Source organism: Sebastes umbrosus, chromosome 1, assembly GCF_015220745.1.
Source record: "Sebastes umbrosus isolate fSebUmb1 chromosome 1, fSebUmb1.pri, whole genome shotgun sequence".
Lineage (NCBI taxonomy): Eukaryota > Metazoa > Chordata > Actinopteri > Perciformes > Sebastidae > Sebastes > Sebastes umbrosus.
In genome coordinates, this window is record NC_051269.1 from 36,167,400 (window position 1) to 36,195,356 (window position 27,957).

General features: G+C 40.6%; 2 protein-coding genes across 2 annotated transcripts in view; both read left to right on the forward strand.

The window, feature by feature from the left end:
* LOC119494458 (inter-alpha-trypsin inhibitor heavy chain H3-like) overlaps positions 1-27,957 on the forward strand; it is a 67,282-nt gene that overhangs the window by 22,122 nt on the left and 17,203 nt on the right. The window contains exons 7-26 of the mRNA XM_037780341.1: positions 1,067-1,177; positions 2,026-2,154; positions 2,614-2,730; positions 2,815-2,983; positions 3,258-3,383; positions 3,742-3,923; positions 4,023-4,208; positions 5,012-5,151; positions 6,057-6,217; positions 6,393-6,419; positions 6,520-6,588; positions 7,138-7,221; positions 8,041-8,109; positions 8,895-8,921; positions 9,022-9,090; positions 9,640-9,723; positions 10,555-10,623; positions 11,539-11,607; positions 12,309-12,338; positions 12,441-12,595. Of these exons, the coding sequence (XP_037636269.1) occupies positions 1,067-1,177; positions 2,026-2,154; positions 2,614-2,730; positions 2,815-2,983; positions 3,258-3,383; positions 3,742-3,923; positions 4,023-4,208; positions 5,012-5,151; positions 6,057-6,217; positions 6,393-6,419; positions 6,520-6,588; positions 7,138-7,221; positions 8,041-8,109; positions 8,895-8,921; positions 9,022-9,090; positions 9,640-9,723; positions 10,555-10,623; positions 11,539-11,607; positions 12,309-12,338; positions 12,441-12,595 (2,073 nt within the window). The remainder of the gene's footprint in view (positions 1-1,066; positions 1,178-2,025; positions 2,155-2,613; positions 2,731-2,814; positions 2,984-3,257; positions 3,384-3,741; positions 3,924-4,022; positions 4,209-5,011; positions 5,152-6,056; positions 6,218-6,392; positions 6,420-6,519; positions 6,589-7,137; positions 7,222-8,040; positions 8,110-8,894; positions 8,922-9,021; positions 9,091-9,639; positions 9,724-10,554; positions 10,624-11,538; positions 11,608-12,308; positions 12,339-12,440; positions 12,596-27,957) is intronic.
* LOC119494472 (inter-alpha-trypsin inhibitor heavy chain H3-like) lies at positions 17,532-27,727 on the forward strand. The gene is made up of 22 exons (XM_037780372.1): positions 17,532-17,708; positions 18,010-18,039; positions 18,263-18,286; positions 19,303-19,457; positions 19,541-19,645; positions 19,782-19,944; positions 20,049-20,159; positions 20,813-20,941; positions 21,171-21,287; positions 21,973-22,141; positions 22,245-22,370; positions 22,470-22,651; positions 22,915-23,100; positions 23,207-23,346; positions 23,512-23,672; positions 23,848-23,874; positions 23,975-24,043; positions 24,787-24,900; positions 25,057-25,258; positions 25,364-25,536; positions 27,085-27,196; positions 27,309-27,727. Exons 1-22 carry the CDS (start codon positions 17,595-17,597, stop codon positions 27,445-27,447), a joined length of 2,748 nt encoding a protein of 915 aa, XP_037636300.1. The 5' UTR covers positions 17,532-17,594; the 3' UTR covers positions 27,448-27,727.

The following is a 27,957-nucleotide window of genomic DNA, read 5'->3' on the forward strand; positions in this document are numbered from 1 at the left end:
CCAAAGACTATATTAAGTATGTGTCACAGTTTGCTCCTTTTCATGCCTGTACTCTGGATTTTCCCACAACTCTGCCCTCACCTCACCCCACCAGTCAGCCACTTCCCCCTCATCAACCCACCTGAGCTCCCAGCTGCAAATCATCAGACATCAAGCCAGTATTTAAACCTCCCCGTTTCACTCACTCATTGCCAGATTGTTCTTCGCCCCCATGCAAGACTCTCCAGCGCTCATCCTTGGACTGATCTCCCGTTGCCGACCTCGCCTTTCTCTGACTTACCACCCGTTACAGTATGATAAGGAAAAATGCCACAACATTTGTTCTGATTGGTCAAAAGTTTTTAAATTTGGTGTGGACATACCTTGGGCAAGTATCTAACAGTTCAACTTAAAAATCACACTTTTATTACAGTAATAGTCAAATTCAAGATTTTTAAAAAACAAGGAAAAAGGCTAAAATTGTGTTCATAGATACCAAATACCTGATTGTGCTCCTTGTAGTTTCTGAGATACAGACATTTTTTAAATCATACTATGTAGTGTTTGGTCACATGGGACTACTGCTTTTTCCTAAAATATAATGGAGTCTATTGCAAAATCAGTAGTCCCATGTACCCAAAGACTAGATATAGTATGATAAGAAAAACTCACTTTTCAGCCAATTGGTTTGAACGATTTTGAAATTAAAGCTTTCAGTTGCGGGCACAAATGAGTTAAAGTAATACATGTACATCATTACAGGGCTTCTGGAAGGAATATGGAGACGTTTTCGGTGTCTGTCAACATTGCAGCCAAAAACAGCGTGACTTTCGTTCTGACCTACGAGGAGCTCCTTCAGAGGAAACTGGGCCAGTATGAGATTCTGACCCGAGTTAAACCCAAACAACCGGTGCAGGAGTTTCAGGTTGGACACACTTTCCTCTTTTAGTTTTCTTAATAATGGCATACTGGTCAGGAGGAGCTGAAAAACTGCTTGTCCAGTGTTAAGAATGTAAAATGTGAGGAATTTGTGTCCACACTTAATCTGCCTCGGTGATAATGTGTTCGTCTGTGTGTGTGGAGACAGATTGTGACAAACATCTATGAGCCTCAGGGCATTGCTTTTGTTGATGCCTCTGGAACCTTCCTCTCCAACGAGCTGCTCCCCCTGGTGGAGAAAACCGTCACAGACAAGAAGGTAAAGAGTTAACAAAGATCTTCTTTATAGACTTAAAAATGTTAGGATTTTTTTTAAGGGGAGACCCCTCCAGGTGATTACGGTACCTTTTGATTACTTACATTAAGACAGTTATTTTTTTGTATTACAAGTTTTCTGAAATGTTATGTTTAAATATGCAAATAATGCATTCTTATTAAATATGTGCCAATGTGCACACATTTTGGATATATCTTTTAATAACTAGAAAATACTGTCAACAGCCATTTAAAAAAAAAAAGATTTTTGCCATGTTTTTAGGAATAAAATGTTGTATAAATCAGGCTATGAATGATAAATGAACAAACCCCTCTGTAAAAACCTTAAGAATATAGATAATGAAACTGGAAAGTTTGTTGTTACTGAAGTGGAGATTTCTGGCTCAGAGTGAGAAAATAAACTCATTTTGAGAAAACGGTCATCAAAGATATGGACTGTAAAATTCCATACATTTTACAAGACACTACACATGAATGGGGTAAAGAAAAAAATAGATATCACCATGAAACTTCCCCAGTTGATTAGTTACATGAAGACAATTCATTTTTTGTATTACAAGTTCTCTGAAATGTTGTTTAAATATGCAATGAGGCATTATCTAATAGTAACTTTGGTGAATTTAGGAGAAATCTACAGATGCAAAAAGACATAGTAGTAAAATAAACACCTAAATGTGTATTTTGGATGTTTTCTTTCCACTAGTCTGAAAAAGACAAGTTATGGAAGCAAAAAAGATCAAAATCTCAAAATTGACCAGTGCATGAACGACGTTTTAAAAATAAATGATGTGTCCAATAATGGCAACTGGAATGGATCTCTTTGTCTCTCAGGCACTCATCTCTTTCTCACCAACACTGGAGCAGCAGAGGAAATGTCCAGGATGTGAAGGCACCATCATTGACGGAGATTTCATCATCCAGTATGATGTGAAACGAAAAGACGGCCTCGGGGAAGTTCAGGTCAGCAGCCAAACAAAGACTTTGAAGCAGCACATAAGACTCAGTTATGTTACCTGAAGCATGATGATATCATGAGATTCACCTGCTGGAGCACCGCCTCTTTTCACATTAACTCAAACACGTAACGTGAGCTGCAGAGTGTAAAACCGTGGTACTGCCATCTGACTTCCGTTGCTCCTAAAGTAGTGTTATTATGGTAAGAATGGCCTCTGAACAAGGCAAACGGTGTTACCACAGCTTTGCACTCGGTGGCTCACGTTACCGTAGTCTTGGAACTGTGAGCGGAAGGGCACTCAGTTGGTTGTAATCTGCAATCACACCGCTACATGCCGCTAAATCCTACACAGTGTACCTTTTAACTTCTGATCTTAGTTTTACTTTCCTAGCCCTTTGAGGTGAGCTGTGCCCTTGTGTTATATTTCCATATTGTTCTCAATCAGATGTTGTATTTCCCTTCAGATTGTGAACGGATACTTTGTGCACTTCTTCGCTCCACCTAACCTGGCCAGAGTCCCAAAGAATGTGGTGTTTGTGATCGACAAGAGCGGATCAATGAGTGGAATAAAGATTGCACAGGTAACATGCTTTTTGTGTAGGTGAGCTCCATACTGTATGCATCACTGTATGTACATCTTCATGATGTGAATTTAACCTTTGCAGACCCGGGATGCACTGGTCGCCATTCTGAATGACCTCCACGAAGAGGACCACTTTGCTCTCATCCTGTTTGATGCCAGCATTATCACCTGGAAGGACTCTCTTACCAAAGCAACAAAGGGAAATGTGACTGAAGCCATTGCCTACATAAAAAAACTAAAAGAAAATGGATGTAAGAGGAAAACAAGTGGTACCACTTAAATGCAATGTTTTTGTGCACTTTCTTTCTTCATTTGTCACCTCAATGCAGAAAATGAGGAAGGGTGCCCATAGGCATTTTATTTTGTTCAATTATTATAATTTTTTATTTAGTTTTAGAGGGTGACCAATTCCTTTAACGAACATATTGAAAGAACATATTGATGAATAGTTACTCTATTTCCTTTATGATAATGTATCTCAAGAAATGTTCATGTTAATCTGCTCATTGTGTTATTACCTTTCAGCCACCAACATCAATGACGCTGTACTGAGGGCAGTGAGCATGCTGGAGAAAGAAAGAAAACATAAGAACCTTCCAGAGAGGAGTGCGGATATGGTTATTTTACTGACTGATGGGATGCCAAACGCCGGTGAGCTGGAAGATCATAATATTTCATTCTCGAAGGTCAGGGAGGTCACTTTATGTAGATTAAGGACAGCATCTTAAAATAAGTCTGAGATGTAGGTAACAATCTGTGATCTGTGTGCATAAACATGTTGATAAGTTAGTAGTTGTATCAGAAAGTAGTCAAAAGGGATTTGTCCTTTCAGACAGCTATCTGTATTGTGCTGAATCCCCTCCAGATTTGTAAATGCAACAATTTGATTCACAATATACTGTAATTCAAACTTTTCAAAGTGTTGACAAGCTCTTAAAAAATCATAGATGTTAAGCAACTGTCTTGGCTTTCATTGCATGCTCATACGTAACACTTTGTGTGCCTGTAGGGGAGTCCAACCTGGAAAGGATTCAGGAGAATGTGCGCTCTGCTATCGGAGGAAAGATGGCCATGTACTGTCTTGGATTTGGAAATGATGTGGATTACTCCTTCCTGGATGTGATGTCGAGACAAAACAAAGGAGTGGCCCGCAGAATTTTTGAGGGTTCAGATGCAGCTGTTCAACTCAAGGTAGGGTAAAAGAAATGCATGTTTGTGGACATGTGTTTGCACCTCCAAAGACGTTTAGGAAACAGACATTGCATGATTTGGGATGTGTCTTTGTTGCAGGGTTTCTATGAGGAGGTGGCCAGCCCTCTGCTCCTGGAGGTGGACCTGCATTATCCTGACAGTGCAGTGGTCCTCTTGACCAAAAACCACTACAGCCAGTTGTTTAACGGCTCCGAGATTGTGGTGGCCGGTCGGCTGACCGACAACGACCTGGATAACTTCTTGGTAGAAGTGTTCGCCCAGGGGGTGAGAAATGAACAGTGATATGTCCATAAAAGCATAAATAAGACACTTTGTAGTCATGGTGATGAATAAACAGCATGTGCACTGAATATTGAATGCTAATAGTGATACTATGAACAAGTTGAACTTAGGTAGATTGTCGTAGTCTGGGTATTTTTACAGTTTGAGTGGCGTGTATTGAATGGATTGACATGTAATTTTGTACATACAGTCATGGTCCCCAGCGGATGAATCATACTGACCTGATCCATTCATTTTTCATGAGGCTTTATCATCAGGTCAAAATTCAAATTTGTCCAATACATTGGTTTATGACCAAATACCTGCAAAACTATTGATATTCAACCTCAACTGTGCATTATACTAATTAGTAAATGTTAGTGTGATATGGTGAACATGGTAAACATTACACCTGCTAAACATCAGCATGTTAGCATTGTCATTGTGACGTTAGCATTTAGCTAGCATTTAGTCTGCTAGCGTGCATTGCTGAAGACTCTACTATTAATTTCCTCTCTTGTCTGGCGATCTGACAATACGATATACTGGCGATACGATACAGGGGTTACAATGCAATATGCTTCAAACTGCCATAGTATGAAGAACACAACAGAGGGATCTGCATTTACATTTATCACAGTCACTGTAACATCCAACATCAAAACACAACACAAAATGAACCACTGACTGACACAAATCTTTGCATGTAAACTGTTAATAAATAATCAATATTCAAGTGTCTTTATATTTTCTTACACCCCTACCTGTCAGTAATACCTGTCATTTAATCTCTCCTCTTTCTCTAGCCTGAAGAGGACTTCCAGGTGCAGGGAATGGCCAGTGTGGCAGACCTGGATGTGATCTACCCAGGACAAGAGTCCATCTTTAGGGATTTCTCAGAGCGTCTGTGGGCCTACCTCACCATCCAACAGCTACTGGAGAAGAGGTTTGTTCATCTGAATTATGTCTGTCAGCTTTATCTGTACTGAAAAATGTAGAAGAAGGTCCGCACACTGCAGCTCCCTTTAAGTGCAATTTATTGGCTTATCTGAGGATCTAACTTATCTTAGTTAGTGCCGATTCGAGCAGATGCTCTTCTTCAGACTTAATCAATCTGCACAGAGACGCCATCTTAATAAACGCTCTGGTCACATGATCATGTGAGCAGTGTGTGGACCGTCTTCTACATTTTTCATTGCTGTCTTCTAATGGTCCAGCACCGGCCTACTACGGTTTGGGATGTGCGTGACCACTTTACATTGTTTAGCTTTATCTGTATTACCCACACCAACCCAGCAAATTTTTCCTCGACCTGCGTTGGGGCCAACAAGTCCAATAGACGTTGAGTCACAATGTGACTTTATTTTGACCCTTTACCGACTTGAAAACATAATCTTAGGGGAATGGTGATTTTGAGGGCAACTTGTTTGACGGTAGTGTTTACACATGAATTGTGTTATTGAAAGGTATTACTATTCTAAAGGCAATATGCTATCGTATATGGCCAATACAGGGGCTAAACAGTATGTTTTATTCCAGCGTTTCCTCGAGTTCCATGTACTGTAGGACTATTTTTCCTTGTGCTCCAACACTAATCCCTTTGGCCTCCAACGCATGCGCAACATCAGTTCCACGTCAAGTTCGACAGTCTGTGGTTCAACAGGACCAACGTTGATTAGACGTCTGATCAACGTTGAAATGTTTGCTGGGAAGAACTGAAGCAACTATGACAGATACTCAAAGAATACAATTTTTCTCATCATTGCAAACTTTTTGTTGTACATCTTGTGAGTCATATGCCATTATTAAACAATCAACTAATCCGCTCTTTCATTTTTTTAAATCTCCCAGTGACATTGGTACTCAGCAGGAGAAAGACAACGCGACAGCCAAGGCCCTGGACATGTCCCTGCGATACAGCTTCGTCACTCCTCTCACCTCCATGGTGGTCACCAAGCCTGAAACTGAGGACGGAACAGAACCTCCTCTCATCGCTGACAAGCTGACTGAAGGTAAGGGAGGAAAGAGAGGGGTTAAAAACGTGATCCTTGGCAGGCTTTCCCTGACTATTGGATTCATGTTTTCAACATATAACTTTTCTTTACTCAACTATACCAGCAGAGGGTGGTGCTGCAATCTGAACTGTGCAGTGTGCTAAGTTGTTTTTGTCCATCTGTTTTTTGACAGAACAAAGACAGCAGGCAGAAAGAATGTGTAAGACTGTCATTTTTCTTTTTACATATAACATAAATAAGACTTCTGGGATTCACTGTATTGTTTTTAACTCAAGTTTTATTGTTCCTGTATCCTCTAGCTGGATCATATCGATATGTACACCCTTCTTATCCACCAGTAGCACCCACATATTACCCTCCATATTTTGGTAAGTACACTTTTAGCAATGGTAGCTGCATGATTCTGGCAATGTCAGTCAGTCTGTCAGTCAATCACGACAACTATTAGATAAATTGCTAAGAAATGTAGTGCACACATTCACGGTCCTCAGGATGAGTTGTAATGACTTTGATGATCCCTTACTTTACATTTGGTGCCACCATCAGGTCAAAAACTTTACCAAAGCAATGAAATATCTCAACATCCTCTAGATAGGTTGGTACAGATATTCATGGTCCTTTCATTTATCAAATACTTTAGTTCAGGAATCATAGGAAACTGGCTGGACAGACCTTTGTTGAGTTTGAACGTGAGAAAGGTGTTCTTTTTGATAAGTGGTGTGCAGCCAATGATGTTGAGAATAACTTTGAGTCCCTCCGTCAGTTGATTCTTTTGGAGGACTTTAAGAATTCTCTCTCAGAGAAGATGGTGATGTTCTTAAATGAACAGAAGGTGACCTCAGTGAATAAAGCAGCAGTACTATCTGATGAGTTTGTTCTTACTCACAAGAATGTGTTTGTGTCTTCCTCTCGTCCAGATAAAGTCACTGTGTCGCGTCCTGTGAGACCTGATCCCTCACTGGAGAAAACCTGGGGACCACGGTCTCCTCCACGTAGTAAGCGTGAGTGCTTTTACTGTCGAAAAAAAAGGTCATCTTATTGCTGATTGTTTGACTCTAAAGCGTAAACAACAAAATCCGTATAACCCGACACAACCGAAAGGTGTGGGTCTGGTGAAGACTGTGTCCATGCCAGGAATCAAGAAAGTTCACAGTGAGGATGTTGAACCTGATCCCTGTTTCAAACCTTTCATTCAAAAAGGTTTTGTTTCTCTTACTGGTGATCCAAAAGACCAGCAGTCGGTAACGATTTTGAGAGACACAAGAGGTTCCCAGTCGATAATTCGAGCAGGTATCTTACCATTGTCGTCTATCTCATCATGTAACTCAAGTCCAACGAAAAAAAACAGTACGAAGTAGGATTGAAACTTCTCCAGTCAAATGATACCTGCAATCGGTCGTTTTTGTGCCAAGATCTAGAAAAAAAAAAAAAAAAAGGCTATTTGTCAGAGCATATGAGCGCGAGTGAGTAGGAAGCATGAGCAGAAGGATTTGGGATGGAGCGCAGAGCGGATTTAAAAAAAAGTTGGAGCATCGTCTAATCTCCCGCTTCAACCGCTCACACCAGTCCAAAGCAATGCCGAGCGAGCCCGACCCAGAATGTATCTGTGTATTGCGCACAGCGGCTCAACTATACCTGCAGAGGGTGGTGCTGCAGTGTGCTAAGTTGTTTTTGTCCATCTGTTTTTTGACAGAACAAAGACAGCAGGCAGAAAGAATGTGGAAGACTGTCATTTTTCTTTTTACATATAACATAAATAAGACTTCTGGGATTCACTGTATTGTTTTTAACTCAAGTTTTATTGTTCCTGTATCCTCTAGCTGCATCATATCGATATGTACACCCTTCTTATCCACCAGTAGCACCCACATATTACCCTAAATATTTTGGTAAGTACACTTTTAGCAATGGTAGCTGCATGGCTCTGTCAATGTCAGTCAGTCTGTCAGTCAATCACGACGACTATTAGATAAATGCTAAGAAATTTAGTGCACACATTCACGGTCCTCAGGATGAGTTGTAATGACTTTGATGATCCCTTACTTTACATTTGGCGCCACCATCAGGTCAAAAACTTTACCAAAGCAATGAAATATCTCAACATCCTCTAGATAGGTTGGTACAGATATTCATGGTCCTTTCATTTATCAAATACTTTAGTTTATGACCAAATACCTGCAAAACAAATGACATTCCCATCAACTTCAGCTATATTTTGTGTTTAACGTTAATTAGCTCATACAGCATGTATTGTAGCAAATAGCATGCTAACACACAAAGCTAAAATGATGACCTTTAAGGTATCCAACGAAAAAAAACAGTACGAAGTAGGATTGAAACTTCTCCAGTCAAATGATACCTGCAATCGGTCCTTTTTGTGCCCAGATCTAGAAAAAAAAAAGACTATTTGTCAGAGCATATGAGCGCGAGTGAGTAGGTAGCATGAGCGGAAGGATTTGGGATGGAGCGCAGAGTGGATTTAAAAAAAAAGTTGGAGCATCGTCTAATCTCCCGCTTCAACCGCTCACACCAGTTCAAAGCAATGCCGAGCGAGCCCGACCCAGAATGCATCTGTGTATTGCGCACAGCGGCTCAACTATACCAGCAGAGGGTGGTGCTGCAGTCTGAACTGTGCAGTGTGCTAAGTTGTTTTTGTCCATCTGTTTTTTGACAGAACAAAGACAGCAGGCAGAAAGAATGTGTAAGACTGTCATTTTTCTTTTTACATATAACATAAATAAGACTTCTGGGATTCACTGTATTGTTTTTAACTCAAGTTTTATTGTTCCTGTATCCTCTAGCTGGATCATATCGATATGTACACCCTTCTTATCCACCAGTAGCACCCACATATTACCCTCCATATTTTGGTAAGTACACTTTTAGCAATGGTAGCTGCATGATTCTGTCAATGTCAGTCAGTCTGTCAGTCAATCACGACAACTATTAGATAAATTGCTAAGAAATGTAGTGCACACATTCACGGTCCTCAGGATGAGTTGTAATGACTTTGATGATCCCTTACTTTACATTTGGTGCCACCATCAGGTCAAAAACTTTACCAAAGCAATGAAATATCTCAACATCCTCTAGATAGGTTGGTACAGATATTCATGGTCCTTTCATTTATCAAATACTTTAGTTCAGGAATCATAGGAAACTGGCTGGACAGACCTTTGTTGAGTTTGAACGTGAGAAAGGTGTTCTTTTTGATAAGTGGTGTGCAGCCAATGATGTTGAGAATAACTTTGAGTCCCTCCGTCAGTTGATTCTTTTGGAGGACTTTAAGAATTCTCTCTCAGAGAAGATGGTGATGTTCTTAAATGAACAGAAGGTGACCTCAGTGAATAAAGCAGCAGTACTATCTGATGAGTTTGTTCTTACTCACAAGAATGTGTTTGTGTCTTCCTCTCGTCCAGATAAAGTCACTGTGTCGCGTCCTGTGAGACCTGATCCCTCACTGGAGAAAACCTGGGGACCACGGTCTCCTCCACGTAGTAAGCGTGAGTGCTTTTACTGTCGAAAAAAAGGTCATCTTATTGCTGATTGTTTGACTCTAAAGCGTAAACAACAAAATCCGTATAACCCGACACAACCGAAAGGTGTGGGTCTGGTGAAGACTGTGTCCATGCCAGGAATCAAGAAAGTTCACAGTGAGGATGTTGAACCTGATCCCTGTTTCAAACCTTTCATTCAAAAAGGTTTGTTTCTCTTACTGGTGATCCAAAAGACCAGCAGTCGGTAACGATTTTGAGAAACACAAGAGGTTCCCAGTCGATAATTCGAGCAGGTATCTTACCATTGTCGTCTATCTCATCATGTAACTCAAGTCCAACGAAAAAAAACAGTACGAAGTAGGATTGAAACTTCTCCAGTCAAATGATACCTGCAATCGGTCGTTTTTGTGCCAAGATCTAGAAAAAAAAAAAAAAAAAGGCTATTTGTCAGCGCATATGAGCGCGAGTGAGTAGGAAGCATGAGCAGAAGGATTTGGGATGGAGCGCAGAGCGGATTTAAAAAAAAGTTGGAGCATCGTCTAATCTCCCGCTTCAACCGCTCACACCAGTCCAAAGCAATGCCGAGCGAGCCCGACCCAGAATGTATCTGTGTATTGCGCACAGCGGCTCAACTATACCTGCAGAGGGTGGTGCTGCAGTCTGAACTGTGCAGTGTGCTAAGTTGTTTTTGTCCATCTGTTTTTTGACAGAACAAAGACAGCAGGCAGAAAGAATGTGGAAGACTGTCATTTTTCTTTTTACATATAACATAAATAAGACTTCTGGGATTCACTGTATTGTTTTTAACTCAAGTTTTATTGTTCCTGTATCCTCTAGCTGCATCATATCGATATGTACACCCTTCTTATCCACCAGTAGCACCCACATATTACCCTAAATATTTTGGTAAGTACACTTTTAGCAATGGTAGCTGCATGGCTCTGTCAATGTCAGTCAGTCTGTCAGTCAATCACGACGACTATTAGATAAATGCTAAGAAATTTAGTGCACACATTCACGGTCCTCAGAGGACGAGTTGTAATGACTTTGATGATCCCTTACTTAACATTTGGCGCCACCATCAGGTCAAAAACTTTACCAAAGCAATGAAATATCTCAACATCCTCTAGATAGGTTGGTACAGATATTCATGGTCCTTTCATTTATCAAATACTTTAGTTTATGACCAAATACCTGCAAAACGAATCACATTCCCATCAACTTCAGCTATATTTTGTGTTTAACGTTAATTAGCTCATACAGCATGTATTGTAGCAAATAGCATGCTAACACACGAAGCTAAAATGATGACCTTTAAGGTATCCAACGAAAAAAAAACAGTACGAAGTAGGATTGAAACTTCTCCAGTCAAATGATACCTGCAATCGGTCCTTTTTGTGCCCAGATCTAGAAAAAAAAAAGACTATTTGTCAGAGCATATGAGCGCGAGTGAGTAGGAAGCATGAGCGGAAGGATTTGGGATGGAGCGCAGAGTGGATTTAAAAAAAAAGTTGGAGCATCGTCTAATCTCCCGCTTCAACCGCTCACACCAGTCCAAAGCAATGCCGAGCGAGCCCGACCCAGAATGCATCTGTGTATTGCGCACAGCGGCTCAACTATACCTGCAGAGGGTGGTGCTGCAGTCTGAACTGTGCAGTGTGCTAAGTTGTTTTTGTCCATCTGTTTTTTGACAGAACAAAGACAGCAGGCAGAAAGAATGAGGAAGACTGTCATTTTTCTTTTTACATATAACATAAATAAGACTTCCGGGATTCACTGTACTGTTTTTAACTCAAGTTTTATTGTTCCTGTATCCTGTAGCTTTTTCACATCGAAATGTACGCCCTTCTTATCGACCAGTAGCACCCACAGATTACCCTGAATATTTTGGTAAGTACACTTTTAGCAATGGTAGCTGCATGGTTCTGTCAATGTCAGTCTACGGCGTTACCACAGATTTGCACTCTGCGGCCCACATTACCGCAGTCTTGGAAAGGGAGGAGTGAGCGGAGGGGTACTAAGTTGATTGCAATCTGCAACCACACCACTAGATGTCCAAATCCAACACACTGTACTTTTAATTAGTTAGCAGCTGATTTATTTTTTTATTTTTAAGTATACAAACAAGTGATAGTGATCAGCTAAACTAACTAGTAAACCAGAATATTCTTTCTTTTCAAATTTATAGCATATTTTTACATTATTAGAAACCCGTTGAATCATAAAACCTACTCAGTGTGCAGACAGTATATAGACGTCTCCACATGTACAATGCCATACATAATCATCCAGTCCATGAATATCCATCCGGTATTTATTTCTTTGCTCTATTTGTATTGTTTGCAACTACCGAACACTTGACCTGTATATAGACATTTTTTTTATTTTTAGTATTGTATTCTTTTATTCCGTTATTTCTATTCTGTGTAAGTACATTGAGAGAACTGCATAAAAATTGGAGTCAAATTCCATGTAAGTACATATTTGGCGAAATAAACCTGATTCTGAATCAGTGTTTGTAAGTAGAACACTAACTAGACATCCAACTAACTTTGTCTTGTGTGTTTTCTAACTGTTGTCCTGTTTCACAGACCAGCGACCGGAAGCAAAGAGACACGGTGGTACGACAATCTCTTTCAACTTATTAATGTGACATACTTTATAAATCTTATTTTGGGCTGAACAAACAACTTAACTATGCTTTTATTATTTTTTTGATACAGGTTTCAGGCACCCTCCTACTGCTGACTATAACCCTGGTGTCAGACCCACTTATGGCGGTTCTCGTAGTAGCAGTTCTCGTGGTAGCAGTTCTCCTGGTAGCAGTTCTCGTGGTAGCAGTTCTTCTGGTAGCAGTTCCCGTGGTAGCAGTTCCCGTGTCATGGTCCTGGGTTTTTGTAGTTTGTTTCCTGTTTTTATTTTGAAAATTCACTCCTTGTGTCTTGTCTAGTATTACTTCCTGCCTTTGTTTGTTTCCCGCCTTTTGTGATTGTCTGCCCCGCCCTGATTTGTTCTACCTGTGTCTAATCACCCTGCTGTCCTTATGTATTTTAGTCTGTGTGCTTCCCTCAGTCAGGCCCTGTTCACACCTGGTATTAACATGCGTCCTCAGTGATCGGATCACAAGTGGACTGCTCTAAGTACAGGTGTGAACACACTCGAGACGCATTGAGGACGCATCGAGATCGGATCTTTCAGACCACATCCAGAGGTGGTCATTGCCACATATGACCACAGTCTTTTAGCAGTGTGTACGCGAATGGGTCCTGGCCACATTAAGGACCGCCTACTCTGATGCCCAGCCGGGATCCGCGGGATCTCCGCGCCCCTCAGGTGAATAAACAGGCAGACACGGTGCTTGTCAGCATGGAAATGGCCTCTGTGCTCTACTGTATGTAGACTTGGCACGCGAAGTGCATTATTATCATACTGTCAGTGTTTTTGTTCCGCTGGCTGCTTTGCGCGGAGCTGACACCCAACCGCCCGCCCGCCTGTTCTCTGTCCTCCCCGGCTCTCTGGAGCACTGTACCCCGCTGTTGTCTGGCAAAAGCAGCGGTGCCGGCAGCGCGGAGGTCCCCAGGGACCGCCGTTACAATAACCTTTTATTTTGATGTTAATATAACGTACCAGAATTAACGAATATGTAGGATATTACTACTGCAATTCATGTAATATTACGTCACAATGGCTGCTGTATTAGCCGTGTGTTTACGACGTGTTTATTTGCATATGGGGCGGGGAAGTGAGATCGGATCACAAGTGGCCACTGAAGACGCATGTGGAGACGCATTTTAATGCCAGGTGTGAACAGACGTACTTAAAGCTGTCCACTTGTGATCGGATCACTGAGGACGCATGTTAAAACCAGGTGTGAACAGGGCCTCAGTGTCAGGTCATCTGCTTTGTTCCTCGTGTTAATCCTGCCATCCTGCCTGTGATCTGTCTTCTGGTTTGTAATTTATTTTTTGTTCTCAGTTTAGTTTTTGGTGTTTTTCCTTTGTAATTTGTTTTATCTCAGATTGTGCACTCTGTTTATCCTGGTAGATTTTTTTTTTCCCACTAGCTTTACAAGCTTATCGTATTTATAATATTTTATTGTTCAACACAGGCCATTTCGGTAGAATATGACAATAGAATATAAATAAATGTGTTTCAATTTTGCACGGCACTTTTTAGGTTGTAGTTTTGTAGTTGCTTTCAGTCCAAAATGGCGGAAGCGTAGCTCTGCTGATGTTGCAATGGAACGAACAATTGACTTTCACTTCTTGGCAATATATGTTCTTTGTTTAACTATTACATCATTCTATCATATTTATGCTTTTATTGTTCCTGTCACTTCTATTAAAAGTTCTATTAATTATTATTCTATTAAAACCAGACTCATCAAACACAGGAGTCATGTATTTTTTCTTTCTTATATTAAATCGTTACAGTGGTCCGCCATATCTGATCCAATGTCATGACACCTGTGACATTTAATTATTCCATTTTAGTCTATTTAATACACTGCTCAAAAAAATTAAGGGAACATTTAATCATCACAGTATAACACCAAGTCAGTTAAACTTCAGGGATATCATTCTGTCCATTTAGGAAGCATGAGTGATTGTGAATCACTCTCAGCTTCTATGGTGCAAATGAAAGTGACAACAGGTGCAATGGAGAGGCAACAGCAAGACAACCCCCCAAAATGGAATGGTTTTGCATGTGGTGGCCACAGACAATTGCTCTTTCCTTATCCCTCCTGACTGATTCTTCTCTAGTTTTGTGTTCTGCTAGTGTCCTTGTCACTACTTGTAGCATGAGGCGGTACCTGCAGCCCAATCAGGTTGCACAGGTAGTCCAGCTCCTCCAGGATGGCACATCCATACGTGCGGTCGCAAGAAGGTTTGCTGTGTCTCCTAGCAGAGTGTCAAGAGCACGGAGGAGATACCAGGAGACCGGCCCTTACACAAGGAGGGCCATAGAAGGGCATCAACCCAGCAGCAGGACCGGTATCTGCTCCTTTGTGCGAGGAGGAACAGGAGGAGCACTGCCAGAGCCCTACAAAATGACCTCCAGCAGGCTACTGGTGTGCATGTTTCTGATCAAACTGTCAGAAACAGACTTCATGAGGGTGGCATGAGGGCCCGTCGTCCTCTAGTGGGACATGTGCATGCAGCTCGAGTGGCATTCGCCAGAGAACACCAGAATTGGCAGCTCCGCCATTGGCACCCCATTCTCTTCACAGATGAGAGCAGGTTCACACTGAGCGCATGTGAAAGAATCTGGAGACGCCGTGGTGAACGTTATGCTGCCTGTAACCATCATCCAGCATGACCAGTTTGGCGGTGGGTCAGTGATGGTCTGGGGAGGCATATCCTTGGAGGGTCGCACAGACCGCCATGTCATAGCCAACGGTACCCTGACTGCTGTTAGGTACCGGGATGGAATCCTTAGGGCGATTGTCAGACCTTACGCTGGTGCAGTGGGCCCTGGGTTCTTCCTGGTGCAGGACAATGCCCGGCCTCATGTGGCCAGAGTGTGTAGGCAGCTCCTGGATGACGAAGGCATTGATGCCATTGACTGGCCCTCACGTTCCCCTGACCTAAATTCAATTGAGCACCTATGGGACGTTATGCATCGGTGCATCCGACGCCTCCAAGTACCGCCACAGACTGTCCAGGGGCTCACTGACGTCGTGGTCCCGGTCTGGGAGGAGTTCCCCCAGGACACCATCTGCTCATCAGGAGCATGCCCAGATGTTGTCGGGAGTGCATACAGGAACGCGGGCGCCATACACACTACTGATTCACATTATGAGTTGCTGTGATGAAATTCACCGGATCAGCCTGTGATTTAAATTTTTTACTTTGTTTTTCGGTTTGTTTTTAAATCAGTAACTTAGATGGCAGTTTGCACGCTCCCAGTTTGGAATAGCAGACAGGAGTACCGGCACGGGAGCTAAGCAATGAACTGCTGTGTGGACGCCACGTTAGTTCAGATCCAAAAGTCACACAATAACGCAAACAAACTAACCGATTGATGCAGCGATAGACCAGCAAGTTCTGTGTTCTGCGAGGTAAAATTACTTTTTGTGAGTGGAGTCTGGTCTGGTAGGTTTGAGGGCTGCGATCAGTTAGTTGTTAGTCAGTTAGGGCTGTCTGATGGCGAGGTAAGGCTGTGATAATATTCTAAATATAGCCCAGACTTAAACTGATATTAATTTTTTTAGGTGACTTAAATACGTTTTTCTGCTGCTCCCGTCCACAGCCGTCTAATAGCCCTTTCCAGCGGGGAACTGAAGCCATTATAGCGCTCTCTTCAAAGCCACCAGACTCCATTTACAAAAGCAGCAATTTTACCTCGCAGAAAGTGGGAGTATACGTACAACCACACTTCAAAAAATGCAAACTAACCTTTTCAGTTATTTCCAACCTAAGCACAGCCACCTTTGACTCAGCTAGTGCTAGCCTTCACATTATTCATAACCTTATTGATTAGCTTCGATTAGTTTTACAATTACAAAGGCAGCCTACTATCACCTGAAGAATATAGCAAGAATTAGAGGACTGATGTCTCAGCAGGATTTGGAAAACCTAGTCCATGCATTTATCTTCAGCCGACTTGACTACTGTAACGCCGTCTTTCCTGGTCTTCCTAAAAAATTGATCAGACAGCTGCAGCTGATTCAGAACGCTGCTGCTAGAGTCCTCACTAAGACCATGAAAGTGGATCATATCAGTCCAGTTCTGAGGTCTCTACACTGGCTCTCTGTCTCTCAGAGAATTGATTTCAAAATACTCCTGCTGGTTTACAAAGCACAACATGTCTGGAACAGTATTTATATTCAGTACTTTTATTTTTAGCTTTTTTTTTTCTTCTAATCTTTAATGTTTTTTATAACTGTTTTAATTATGTCTTAATGTTCTTTGCACTTTGTCGCAATGTTCTTGAATGTTTGTGTAAAGCACTTTGAATTGCCCTGTTGCTGAAATGTGCTCTACAAATAAAGCTGCCTTGCCTTGCCTTGCCTAGTTTACTATGGTAACCTACGGCTGATTGGACGTTTCCATTTGAAAAAAAACCCGGAAAAGCACACAGAAACACAAAGGCCTTTATTGTTTCAGTGTATATTGTGCTTACATGGTGCATTGTAGTAAATAAAATGTTGCTTTATCTAGTTACCACAAACTACTGATCATTAACCAATACATACAAAGAGAAGTGGGGGCACACAGCTCATTTTTGCTCTGGGACCCCTAGTGGGTTAATCCTGCCCTGGCTGAGATGATTTAAGTATTTAAACCAATACACAAACTAACAACAAAACCCCAATCAACCTGTTTTGCTTCGTCATGAGATGAGCACTAACTACAGTACCTGAATCTATCACTAACACTGTGTCATGACATCCATACTGCTGACTGTGAAGGTACACTGGGTCATTCTGCCCAGCGTTGGTCTCGCACCCACGCATGCCAAACCCAGTATTACATGATGAAGAGGAGTCACCAAATGGAGAGCAGAGTACAGCTTGACCCAAGTGATAAAAATAATATAATTTTTTCAAAAGGTGCAGAGTGGTAGAAATACAAATATGCAGCCAAAAGTTATCTGTCAAATCTTCATTTGTGGAGATAATTACTGTGGTCACCATGACACAGAATTCCTTTCAAAGACACTCTGTAGTCAAGTTTAATTGACCCAGTATCACATCACAACATGCCTGCTTGGCCAAATCTAGCACTAATTATTTTTTTTTTTTTTTTGGTGTTGGTCAATACTCAAGGCCAACACACACACATACAGTACATATACACTTTCTGTGCCTCCCTCTGGGCAGAGAGCTTTTTTCTCAGCAGTGAAGTCAGTCGCTGTTCAGTAGAAGTTTGGTCATGTCTGGACTGCAGGGTGTTGGACTGTTGCTGCTGTGGGGCAGCGTCTGCCTCTGGCTGCCCGGCCTGGCCCGCGGGGCTCTGGTCATCTCCAGGGACCACAAAGCTCTGCAGGTAACTTCACACACACACACACTGACCTGTCTGTTCTCTGATCTTAATTTGAAATCACATTGTTTTATAGCAGAAGTATTTATTATATGGTTCCTGATTTAGTCACTAGTCTGTTTTCTTATGTGCTGCTTCAGAACTAGTTTGCAACTTAAATCCTACTCGGTTTTACTTTTCCTATTTGTATGTATTTGTGTGACACGGAATAGTTTTTTTTCTGATAAATTGGTTCATGTTATGCAGGTGTTTTTTTCTCTAATATCTTGACACCATGTTGGTTCACCCTGCTGTATTTGTATTTCAGGAGACAAGCGGAGCTGCCAGATCATTGCAGGTACTTGTCAGAAACAATTTGCAGTCAGAGAGTCCTTTGATATTATGGTGGAAATGTTGTGCTAAAGTTACATCTTTCTGCTTGTACATTACAATCCTTAAAGTAAAATGAATAACGCTATATTTACTTTACATAAATAATTCATATTAACAAATTGTCAGATTTGCAGAGTCTTGATTTTCCAACTCCAAATGAATCTCCTTTTTCTTTTTTTTTGTTACAGAAAAGAAGTACACCTGACGCCAAGGTAAGAAAATAATCTGTTTTGTATCTATTGATGATAACGATGATGAGAAATATTCTCACACAACCCTCCCAAAGTGGAATCAGTGACATAAAGCTGTTTTCTTTGGCTCCCATCAAGGCAGCATGATGTGGACCGAACATGGCTGCAAATAAACATTCAGTTTGAAACCGAAGGAAAATAGCAGATTTTACAATAATTCACTGTAAAAAAAAAAAATGCTGTATGTAGTGCTTGTGATAGGAAACTTTCCATATTCACTAGCGCAACAATTCTCAAAGTGGGGTCCGAGGACCCTCAGGGGTCCGTGGCACTCTGTCAGGGGGTCCGCGAAATAATTTGCTATAAATTATGAAATTGTGCTGTGTCATTAAAAAGTGCATATCTACAGATGGGAACCATTTGCGCCAATAAAAAAAAGCATATCGTGTCCATTACTCCCACCCATGTTGGCTTCGGGCCAATAGAAACCCTGATATGATTGTGACACACAAAAATAAATTCATTAATCTTATTAATTATTTTTTTATTTTAAGCACTTACTGAAAGTCAGCTTCAGACTGTTACATTTAAATGTCTGGATTTATTAGGACTACATGTATGCCAGTCTTGCTACTGTACTCCAAGTTGAGTCCTAATGCAATCGCCCTCTGTTTAAAAGATATATAAGTAGTATTAACATTCAATAACATTGCAAATTTCCCTGCTGTCAGACCTTTTATGCAGTCTATGTAGGACTATTAAAGGGTTATAATTTTATCTTAACATGAATCAAACTGAAACATGTTTCTGTTTATCACTATGCAACAGTTCTGAAGTATTTAGGTTGAAAAAGTTTTATAATACAACCAGTTCCAATGGCATCTAAGAGTACAAATGGTAGTAAGCTTAAGCTTAATCGGTGTTGCGATTCAGAGGGGGTCCTTGGAAAATGTTCTGCTCTATAAGGGGTCCCTGGCCCAAAAATGTTTGAGAACCTCTTGCACTAGTGTTTCAATCTTCCTTTCTTTCTGCCTCAGGTGGAGGTGTACAGCGTGAAAGTGGAATGCACTGTGATGTCTCGTTTCGCCCACACCGTCATGACCTCCAAGGCTCTGAACAAAGCAGGCTCCGCCCATGAAATCTTCTTCGAAGTGGATCTGCCAAAGACCGCCTTCATCGTCAACTTCAGCATGTCAGTTAAAATGTAGTACTTTAAACTGTGAGCGTAGATCCTGTCTTTCTTCACCTTTTGACAAGTGTCTTTGTGCCTCACAGGGAAATTGATGGTCAGATGTATGTTGGGGAGGTGAAGGAGAAAGAGAAAGCCAAGAAACAGTATGAGAAGGCTGTTTCCTCTGGACAGACTGCTGGACTGGTGAAGTGAGTCAGTCAAGATGAAAAATACATAAACACACTGTAAAATACATGTTAAAGGAAACATACTGTATCTATGGAAGATCCTAGTTTGCTCATTTTAACATTAGAGGCTGTCAGTGATGTCTGTGTTTCGTTCTAGGGTTTCTGGAAGGACGATGGAGAAGTTTTCAGTGTCTGTCAACATCGCAGCTGAAAGTCATGTGACTTTCGTTCTGACCCACGAGGAGCTCCTTCAGAGGAAACTGGGCCAGTATGAGATTATGACCCGGGTTAAACCCAAACAACCGGTCCAGGAGTTTCAGGTGACGTTCAAATCCCGTCTCTTGGTCGTTTCAGATATTCTAAATGAGTGGTTCACCTTACAAATTATCTTTATGTGTGTGTGTGTTTGCCTGTGTGGAGACAGATTGTGACAAACATCTATGAGCCTCAGGGCATTGCTTTTGTTGATGTCTCTGGAACCTTCCTCTCCAACGAGCTGCTTCCCCTGGTGGGGAAAACCGTCACAGACAAGAAGGTACATGATGCATGAACAGGCCTTGTAAATATGGAGGAGGAAACCTGCCAAAATAAATAAATGACTCGATAAGTAAATATATAGAAAAAATGAATGCAAAAATACATTTAAAAGACAATAAAATAAATAAATAAATGACTCGATAAGTAAATATATAGAAAAATTAATGCAAAAAATAAATTTAAAAAATATAAAAATAAATTTAAAAGATAATAAAAAATAAATAAATAAATAAATTACTTTATAAGTAAATATATAGGAAAGGTAAATGCAAAAATAAATAATAATAAACATTACAATAAATAAAAGATAATAATAAATAAATAAAAGGAAGAATTAAATAGAAGAGTAGATACATTTGGGAATTACTAATACAAAGGTAAATAAATAAAGAAACACATTTTTTATGTCATATTTTATCAATAAATTAAAGCCCACATTTATTTTTAATATTATTTTGTACATTTAATGGCATATTTATTTATTTATTTATTTATTTATTTATTTATTTATTTATTTATTTATCGAGTAATTTATTTATTTATTATTTATTTTTGCAGTTTCTGTCTTCCACATATAAGAAGCTGTCTCTGATTCTTTGCCTCTGAGAATTCAGAGTAAGCTTAACTGGTTGTATTGTATCCCATTATCAGGCATACATCTCTTTCTCACCAACTATGGATCAGCAGAAGAAGTGCGCAGGTTGTGATGGGACACTCATCGACGGAGATTTTATCATCAAGTATGACGTGAACCGAGTAGAGGGCCTCGGGGACATTCAGGTCAGATGTCGACACATGCTCAGTATCTGCTGAATGCACGTTTAAATCAGGCTTCACATGTAAATCTATACAGATTCACTTTGTCTGGAGGCTGAGTTGTAAATTACAAATGATGAATCTGTGATTAGATTGCCCAACAACATGAAATTAATTACATTTTGCAATTGTCACATTGCCTTGTCATTCTTTTGTGTATGTTACAGCTCTTTATTGATTCTCTTTCCTTCAGATTGTGAACGGATACTTTGTGCACTTCTTTGCTCCGCCTGACCTAACCAGAGTACCAAAGAATGTGGTGTTTGTGATTGATACGAGCGGATCAATGTATGGAAGAAAGATGGCACAGGTGAGAGACTATTCAGACTTTTATGGTACGAGTCCACAGGGGCTGTCACTAAACACGAGGCACCTGATTTAATAAGTGCTTGTAAATAACCTTCATTATTATAATTATTATTATTATTATCAACCACACAAGATGTTTGTTAGCAGATGAAACCTTCATTGCACAACACGAGACTAATAGCCTACAATCTAGCGTTAAATATTACAATTACACAGAAAGTTCGGACTTTCTACAACACGTGGTGTTCGATGCCATGTATCCTGTACTGACTGCAATGTAAACACATCCACGTATAAGCTAAGAGTTAGTGACGTAGTATAAAAAGTCTGAAAGACCACTTATGGATGGCCAGGAGACCCGTTTTCAAGAACGTTGTTGAGGTTGTTGACCATTGTTTTGTTTTATAAGTTTTGTTAGTGTTTGTCACGTGATATTTGTCAAGTGTTTTTTGTTGACGTTTGTGACATGTTTTACGTAGTTGTTTCCATACGTGTTTTACTTAGTTTACTTACTTATTTTAAGCCCAACCATGACGTTTTCCGTTACCCTAACTAAGTGATTTTCTTGCCTGAACCTAAGTGGAATGTCCATATAACGTCGTGGTATTTATACGCCTTCCTGTGATACCGGCTGTTGCATATATTGATACCCACATTTTGACCTTTGAACTTGTAACTCCTTGTAGACCCGAGAGGCATTGCTGCTGATCCTCCAAGACCTCCATGAGGATGACCACTTTGCCCTCGTCCAGTTTGATAGCAGAATTGAGGTTTGGAGGGAATCACTTAGCAAAGCAACCGAGGAAAACGTGTCTAGAGGCATGAATTACGTCAGAAGAATAGATGCCGGCGGAAGTTAGTAGAAAAACAAGTGACACTAGTCATCTTAACTCCATAAATTATAGAAATACACTTTCATACCATACATTTAATGATTTGTTGTGTGTTTTCCTTCAAGTGACCAATATCAATGATGCGGTTTTGAAAGGCGGAAACATGCTGCTCAAAGACAGGCGGGAGAAGAGGCTCCCAGAGAGGAGCGTCGACATGATTATTTTACTGACTGATGGAATGCCAACTTATGGTGAGCATGCATACTGTAGGAAATACTGTGTATTTGTGTGGGTGAACTTTTGATCAATTTAAAATTAAATTTCTGCATGTTGTATCTGTGCGTTTGAAGGAGAACGTAACCTCCAGACGATCCAGGTGAATGTTCGTTCTGCCATCGAAGGAGCAACGTCTCTGTACTGTCTTGGATTCGGAAATGATGTGGATTACTCCTTCCTGGATGTGATGAGCAAAGAAAACAATGGACTGGCCCGCAGAATTTTTGAGGCTTCAGATGCAGCCATTCAACTTCAGGTGCAGGCTCTAGGCTATGAATACATTTTTGAGCCAAGAGGACCTATTATGCTTTGGTGCTTTTCCCCTTTCCTTTAGTGTGTTATATAGTTTGTTTGTGCAAGTAAAGTTACAAAGCCCAAAGCCCTAGCCAAAGGGAGCTATTCAAACTGAAAATAAGCATAATAGTTCCTCTTTAGATGTAAATAATACCAGCTATGTCACATTCTTCCACAATTATGTACAAATACATGTAATACAATGTGAGTATGCATTTATACCAGGGTTTCTATGAGGAGGTGGCCAGCCCTCTGCTTTTAGAGGTTGACCTGCGTTATCCTGTGAACTCAGTGGACTCCCTGACCACCAACCACTACAGCCAGTTGTTTAATGGCACAGAGATTGTGGTGGCCGGTCGGCTGATAGAAAAAGACCTAGACAACTTCATGGTGGAAGTGCTCGGCAAAGGGGTGAGGAGAGGGAAATAGCAGAAATTTGGAAACAATGCTGAGCTCGAGAAAAGACGTGTGTTTATTACAAGACATCTTTTTTTTCCTCCTTTTCTCTTTCCTGTAGTTTGAAGAGGACTACAAGGTGGAGGGCCTGGCCAGTGCTCTGGATTTTGATGTGATGTACCCAGATGAGCAGTACATCTTTGGGGATTTCACAGAGCGTCTGTGGGCTTACCTCACCATCCAGCAGCTACTGGAGAAGAGGTCTGTTTGAGTATATATTTGCTCCAATTCTACCCACTGCAGCTTTAATGATACTTTTTGGGTATCGTCTGAGAGCCCATGATCAATCTTGTAATATTAAATCATAGATTCCACGATGGTTCTCTGAATACCAGTGTCAACTTCAGCACATTTTCCTTCTTGCAGCAAGAGTGGTTCTGCAGACGAGAAAGCCAACGCCACAGCCAAGGCCCTGGACATGTCCCTGCGATACAGCTTCGTCACTCCTCTCACTTCCATGGTGGTCACCAAGCCTGAAACTGAGGACGGAACAGAACCTCCTCTCATCGCTGACAAGCTGACTGAAGGTAAGGGAGGAAAAAGAGGGGTTACAAACGGGATACAGGGCAGGCTTTCCCTGACTATTGGATTCATGTTTTCAACATATAACTTCTCTTTACTCAACTATACCAGCAGAGGGTGGTGCTGCAATCTGAACTGTGCAGTGTGCTAAGTTGTTTTTGTTTATCTGTTTTTTGACAGAACAAAGACAGCAGGCAGAAAGAATGTGTAAGACAGTCATTTTTCTTTTTACATATAATATAAATAAGACTTCTGGGATTCACTGTATTGTTTTTAACTCAAGTTTTATTGTTCCTGTATCCTGTAGCTGGATCAAAACCATATGTACAGCCTTATTATCCACCAGTAGCACCCGCATATCAACCTACATATTTTGGTAAGTACACTTTTAGCAATGGTAGCTGCATGGTTCTGGCAATGTCAGTCAGTCTGTCAGTCAATCACGACAACTATTAGATAAATGCTAAGAAATTTAGTGCACACATTCACGGTCCTAAGAGGATGAATTGTAATGACTTTGGTGATCCCTTACTTTACATTTGGCGCCGCCATCAGGTCAGAATCTTTACCTATGTAATGAAATCTCTAAACCTCTTCTAGATAGATTGGTACAGATATTCATGGTCCTTTCATTCAATCCATGTTGGCGTTTAGCCTTTCAAAAACATTTTCACTGCAGGCAAAAAACTGTTCGCACACAAAGGATGCAAACCTGTATTAACGGGGTGGTCTAGCAGCAATCAAATGTTAGATTCATAAAAGAAAGTTGATTTTAATAAAAAAAAAAAGACTGGCTCATTTAATCTGATGAATCATTTTATTCAAATTGAGAATTTTGTTTGAGGATTTTTATTTAGGGTGATGTGGTCATAAAATACGACAACAGACATTTGAAGCTTCATCGCTTGAACTACTCTATTGGTATCGGTATCACTTAAAGGGTAGCCTATACTGGTATTGGTATTGGTATAGTAATTTTTTAAATGATACCCAGCCCTACTCACAGAGCTGCTTGCATGGCTACAGACTCTTAGTCTTCTTGACACGTTGTCATCAGCAAAACAAAATCATTTCCATTTTGTTTATTACTGTCATTAAATACTCTGGTATCACCTGCAGTGGATGGAGATCCTCATTTCATGATCGAGCTCCCTGACAGAGACGACGCGCTGTGCTTCAACATCAACGAAGTACCAGGAACCATTTTCAACCTGGTCAGAGACCCAAAACAAGGTCAGCCCTGAGTCCTGATCATCATCGTGACCTTCTTACTCCTTGACTTTTTAGTACACATGTATACTCCTTGTCGTTGATGAAGACTTTGGACATCACACAAATCATACCCTGCAGTTAAACAGTGAGTGACTGAATCCCGTGTTGTTTCCTCAGGTATTTTGGTCAATGGCGAGATCATCGGAGACAAGAAGATTGCCCCTGATGGTAAAATTGTCACCTACTTTTGGCGTTTTGGCATCGCCCACCAGACTCTGGGGGTGAGGCTGGAGGTGAGCACTCAGGACATCACAGTGCTCCAGGATGGCAAACTGGTCACACTGCTGTGGTCTGATACAGCTTCTGTCAAAGGACCCAAGTAAGGACCCCTTTATTGAAAGAGAACTATCTCTCTAAATGTGAAATAACAAATCCAGTTCAGGATGAACAGTTGTCTATCTAACACCCCTTATTCCTCCTCCAGTGTGGATCTTCTATTGACCAAGGATCAGAGCCTAACAGTATCTCTAAAGGATTCTGTCAAGTTTGTCGTCCTGCTACACAAAGTGTGGGCGAAGAACCCGTACCACCGGGACTACTTGGGTTTCTACACCCTGGACAGCCGCCTCCTGTCCCCTTCTGTTCACGGCCTGCTAGGTACAACATCACACACGTCAGAGAGTAGACTGCATGGTTTAAAGTCAAAAGTCAAAACTAGTGATGTGTATTTACTGGTTTCTCCTCAGAGCAGACAAAAAAGATAATAATAAAATAAATTGACACCAATAAAATCAGACAGTCCACAGATAGGCTGCCAAAATATTCGTTATATTGTTATGATATTTTGTTTTTGTGGATTAGTCCAATATGACATACATGCTAAGAGAAGTAGCCTATACTTAATACACTTCAAAGTACACTTGGTAAATAATAATCATGAAAATTTAAAAGTTGCACATAGCAGTGCCAGCTCAGGCAAAATTTCACCTGATCTTACTCCCACTTAAGAAAACTATATAATATAATATAATATAATAGTGTTTGGTCTATAAAATGGCAGAAAATGGTGAAAAATGTCGATCAGTGTTTCCCAAAGCCCAAGATGGCATCCTCAAATATCTTGTTTTGTCCACAACTCAAAGATATTCAGTTTACTATCAAAGAGGAGTAAAGAAACCAGAAAATATTCATACTTAAGAAGTTGGAATCAGAGAATTTTTTCCTTTTTTTACCTTAAAAAATTACTGATAAAAACTGATTAATCAATTATCAAAATAGTTGGCAACTAATCGATTAATTGATTAAGCGCTGCAGCTCTACTCGTAGTGATGAACCTACAGAGAATTATCACCTGAATCTGCAGCTTTCCTCTGCTTTACGGAGCTTTACAGTGAGTTTCAGCTGTTTTGCTGTCAGGCCGCAACTTTACTCTTCTGGTTCACTCTCACCGCTCTCATAGCGTCGTTTTCAGATTTTCAGTAGGGAGCTGTTGTCAGTGCAAAAGCTCTAAAAACTCAGTGTACACTACCTGCTCAGCACCAAACGGCAGACAGACACATTTAGCAACTAACCGGTAAACATTGTGGAGCATTTAGTAGCTAAAGAGACAGATATTTCCCTCTAGAGACGGTAGAAACGGAAACGGAGCTAAAAACAGAGTCGATATCGGACTTGCATTCATCAGGTGGCCAGAAACACGACTCCAACGACTCCACTCTGGATGTGTAAATAGGCAGCTCTTTGCTAACATGCGACAACTTTATAAGGTGATAATCATTTCAGTATTTAGAGCTCGTTGCGCTCCACTCAAGTGGCTGAAAAAATTATTGTGGCTTTGAATTGATCTGCCTTATGTCAGGAATTAAAATTGCACAAAACAGGACAAGATTTTTTAAAAATGAAGACATGACTTCACATTAGGATTTGTCAGATTTGATGATTGTTTTTGATGCTTTTTTAAATGTTCTTTGTGATGTTTTGCAGCAAAATGTGGTTTACAGAAGTTACTAAACCAAAACCAGATTTGATCAATTACACTATAAACAGAGCAAAGCTTAGAAATATAGGACCTTCAATCTGTTTGACATTACAGTATAATAGATATGATGAAGCTCAATTTATTTTACTGCAGTTGGCAATTATCGCTGGTGGAGAACGATTTTATGTTAAAATGATATTAACTTTAAATGGTGCGTCGTCCTTCAGGTCAGTTCTACCGTGGGATTGAATATGAGGTGTCAGAACTGCGTCCAGGTAAAGTCCCAGAGCAACCAGACGCCACCATGTTTGTGAAAGGACTGGAGCTCAATGTGACCAGGTACACTACATACATATACAGATAAAAGTGTGTCCCATCTCAGTTTGCATGCAATGTGTGTCTAAAATGAATGAATAAATGGTCCACGTGACATTTCTGTGTTGGTCCACAGAGGCTGGCAGAGAGACTTCAGGCAGGATGTGAAGAACGGAGAAAATGTTCCCTGCTGGTTCATTCACAATAATGGAATAGGCCTCATCGATGGAAAGGCATCAGACTACATTGTGTCAGGCCTTTTTAAAACAGTTTAAAAACAGGTCACACATCATCAATGTCTACCACAGAAATGATCTAAATCAAATTTATACAATTCATATTCAAATCTGCCTGTACTCACGCCATGAATGATCTAACATTTTGCACCCAAACAGGCTTCATTCACAGCATTGTGTGGACAGTTTCACGGTTTCTATCACTGTAATTGCTGGAATGATAAGAATGGGAAGTAACGCCAACCCAAAATAGTGAGAGGACCTGGGAGAAAGCCTCAGCGATCACTTGTACTGAATTAAATCTTAAAGATGGACTCAAGTTGCATTTGGTCATTTCAATTCAGTCTTTCATTTAGGGCTGCAATTAATGATTAGTTTCAGTGGTGATTAACCTGTTGATTATTTTCTCGATTAATCGATTAGTTGTTTGGTCTAAAATATGTCAGAAAAAAGTGAAAAATGTCGATCAGTCAAAGTCCAAGATGACGTCGTCAAATGTCATGTTTCAGAGACTTCAGACTTTTTTTTTAATAAAATATACTCAGACTG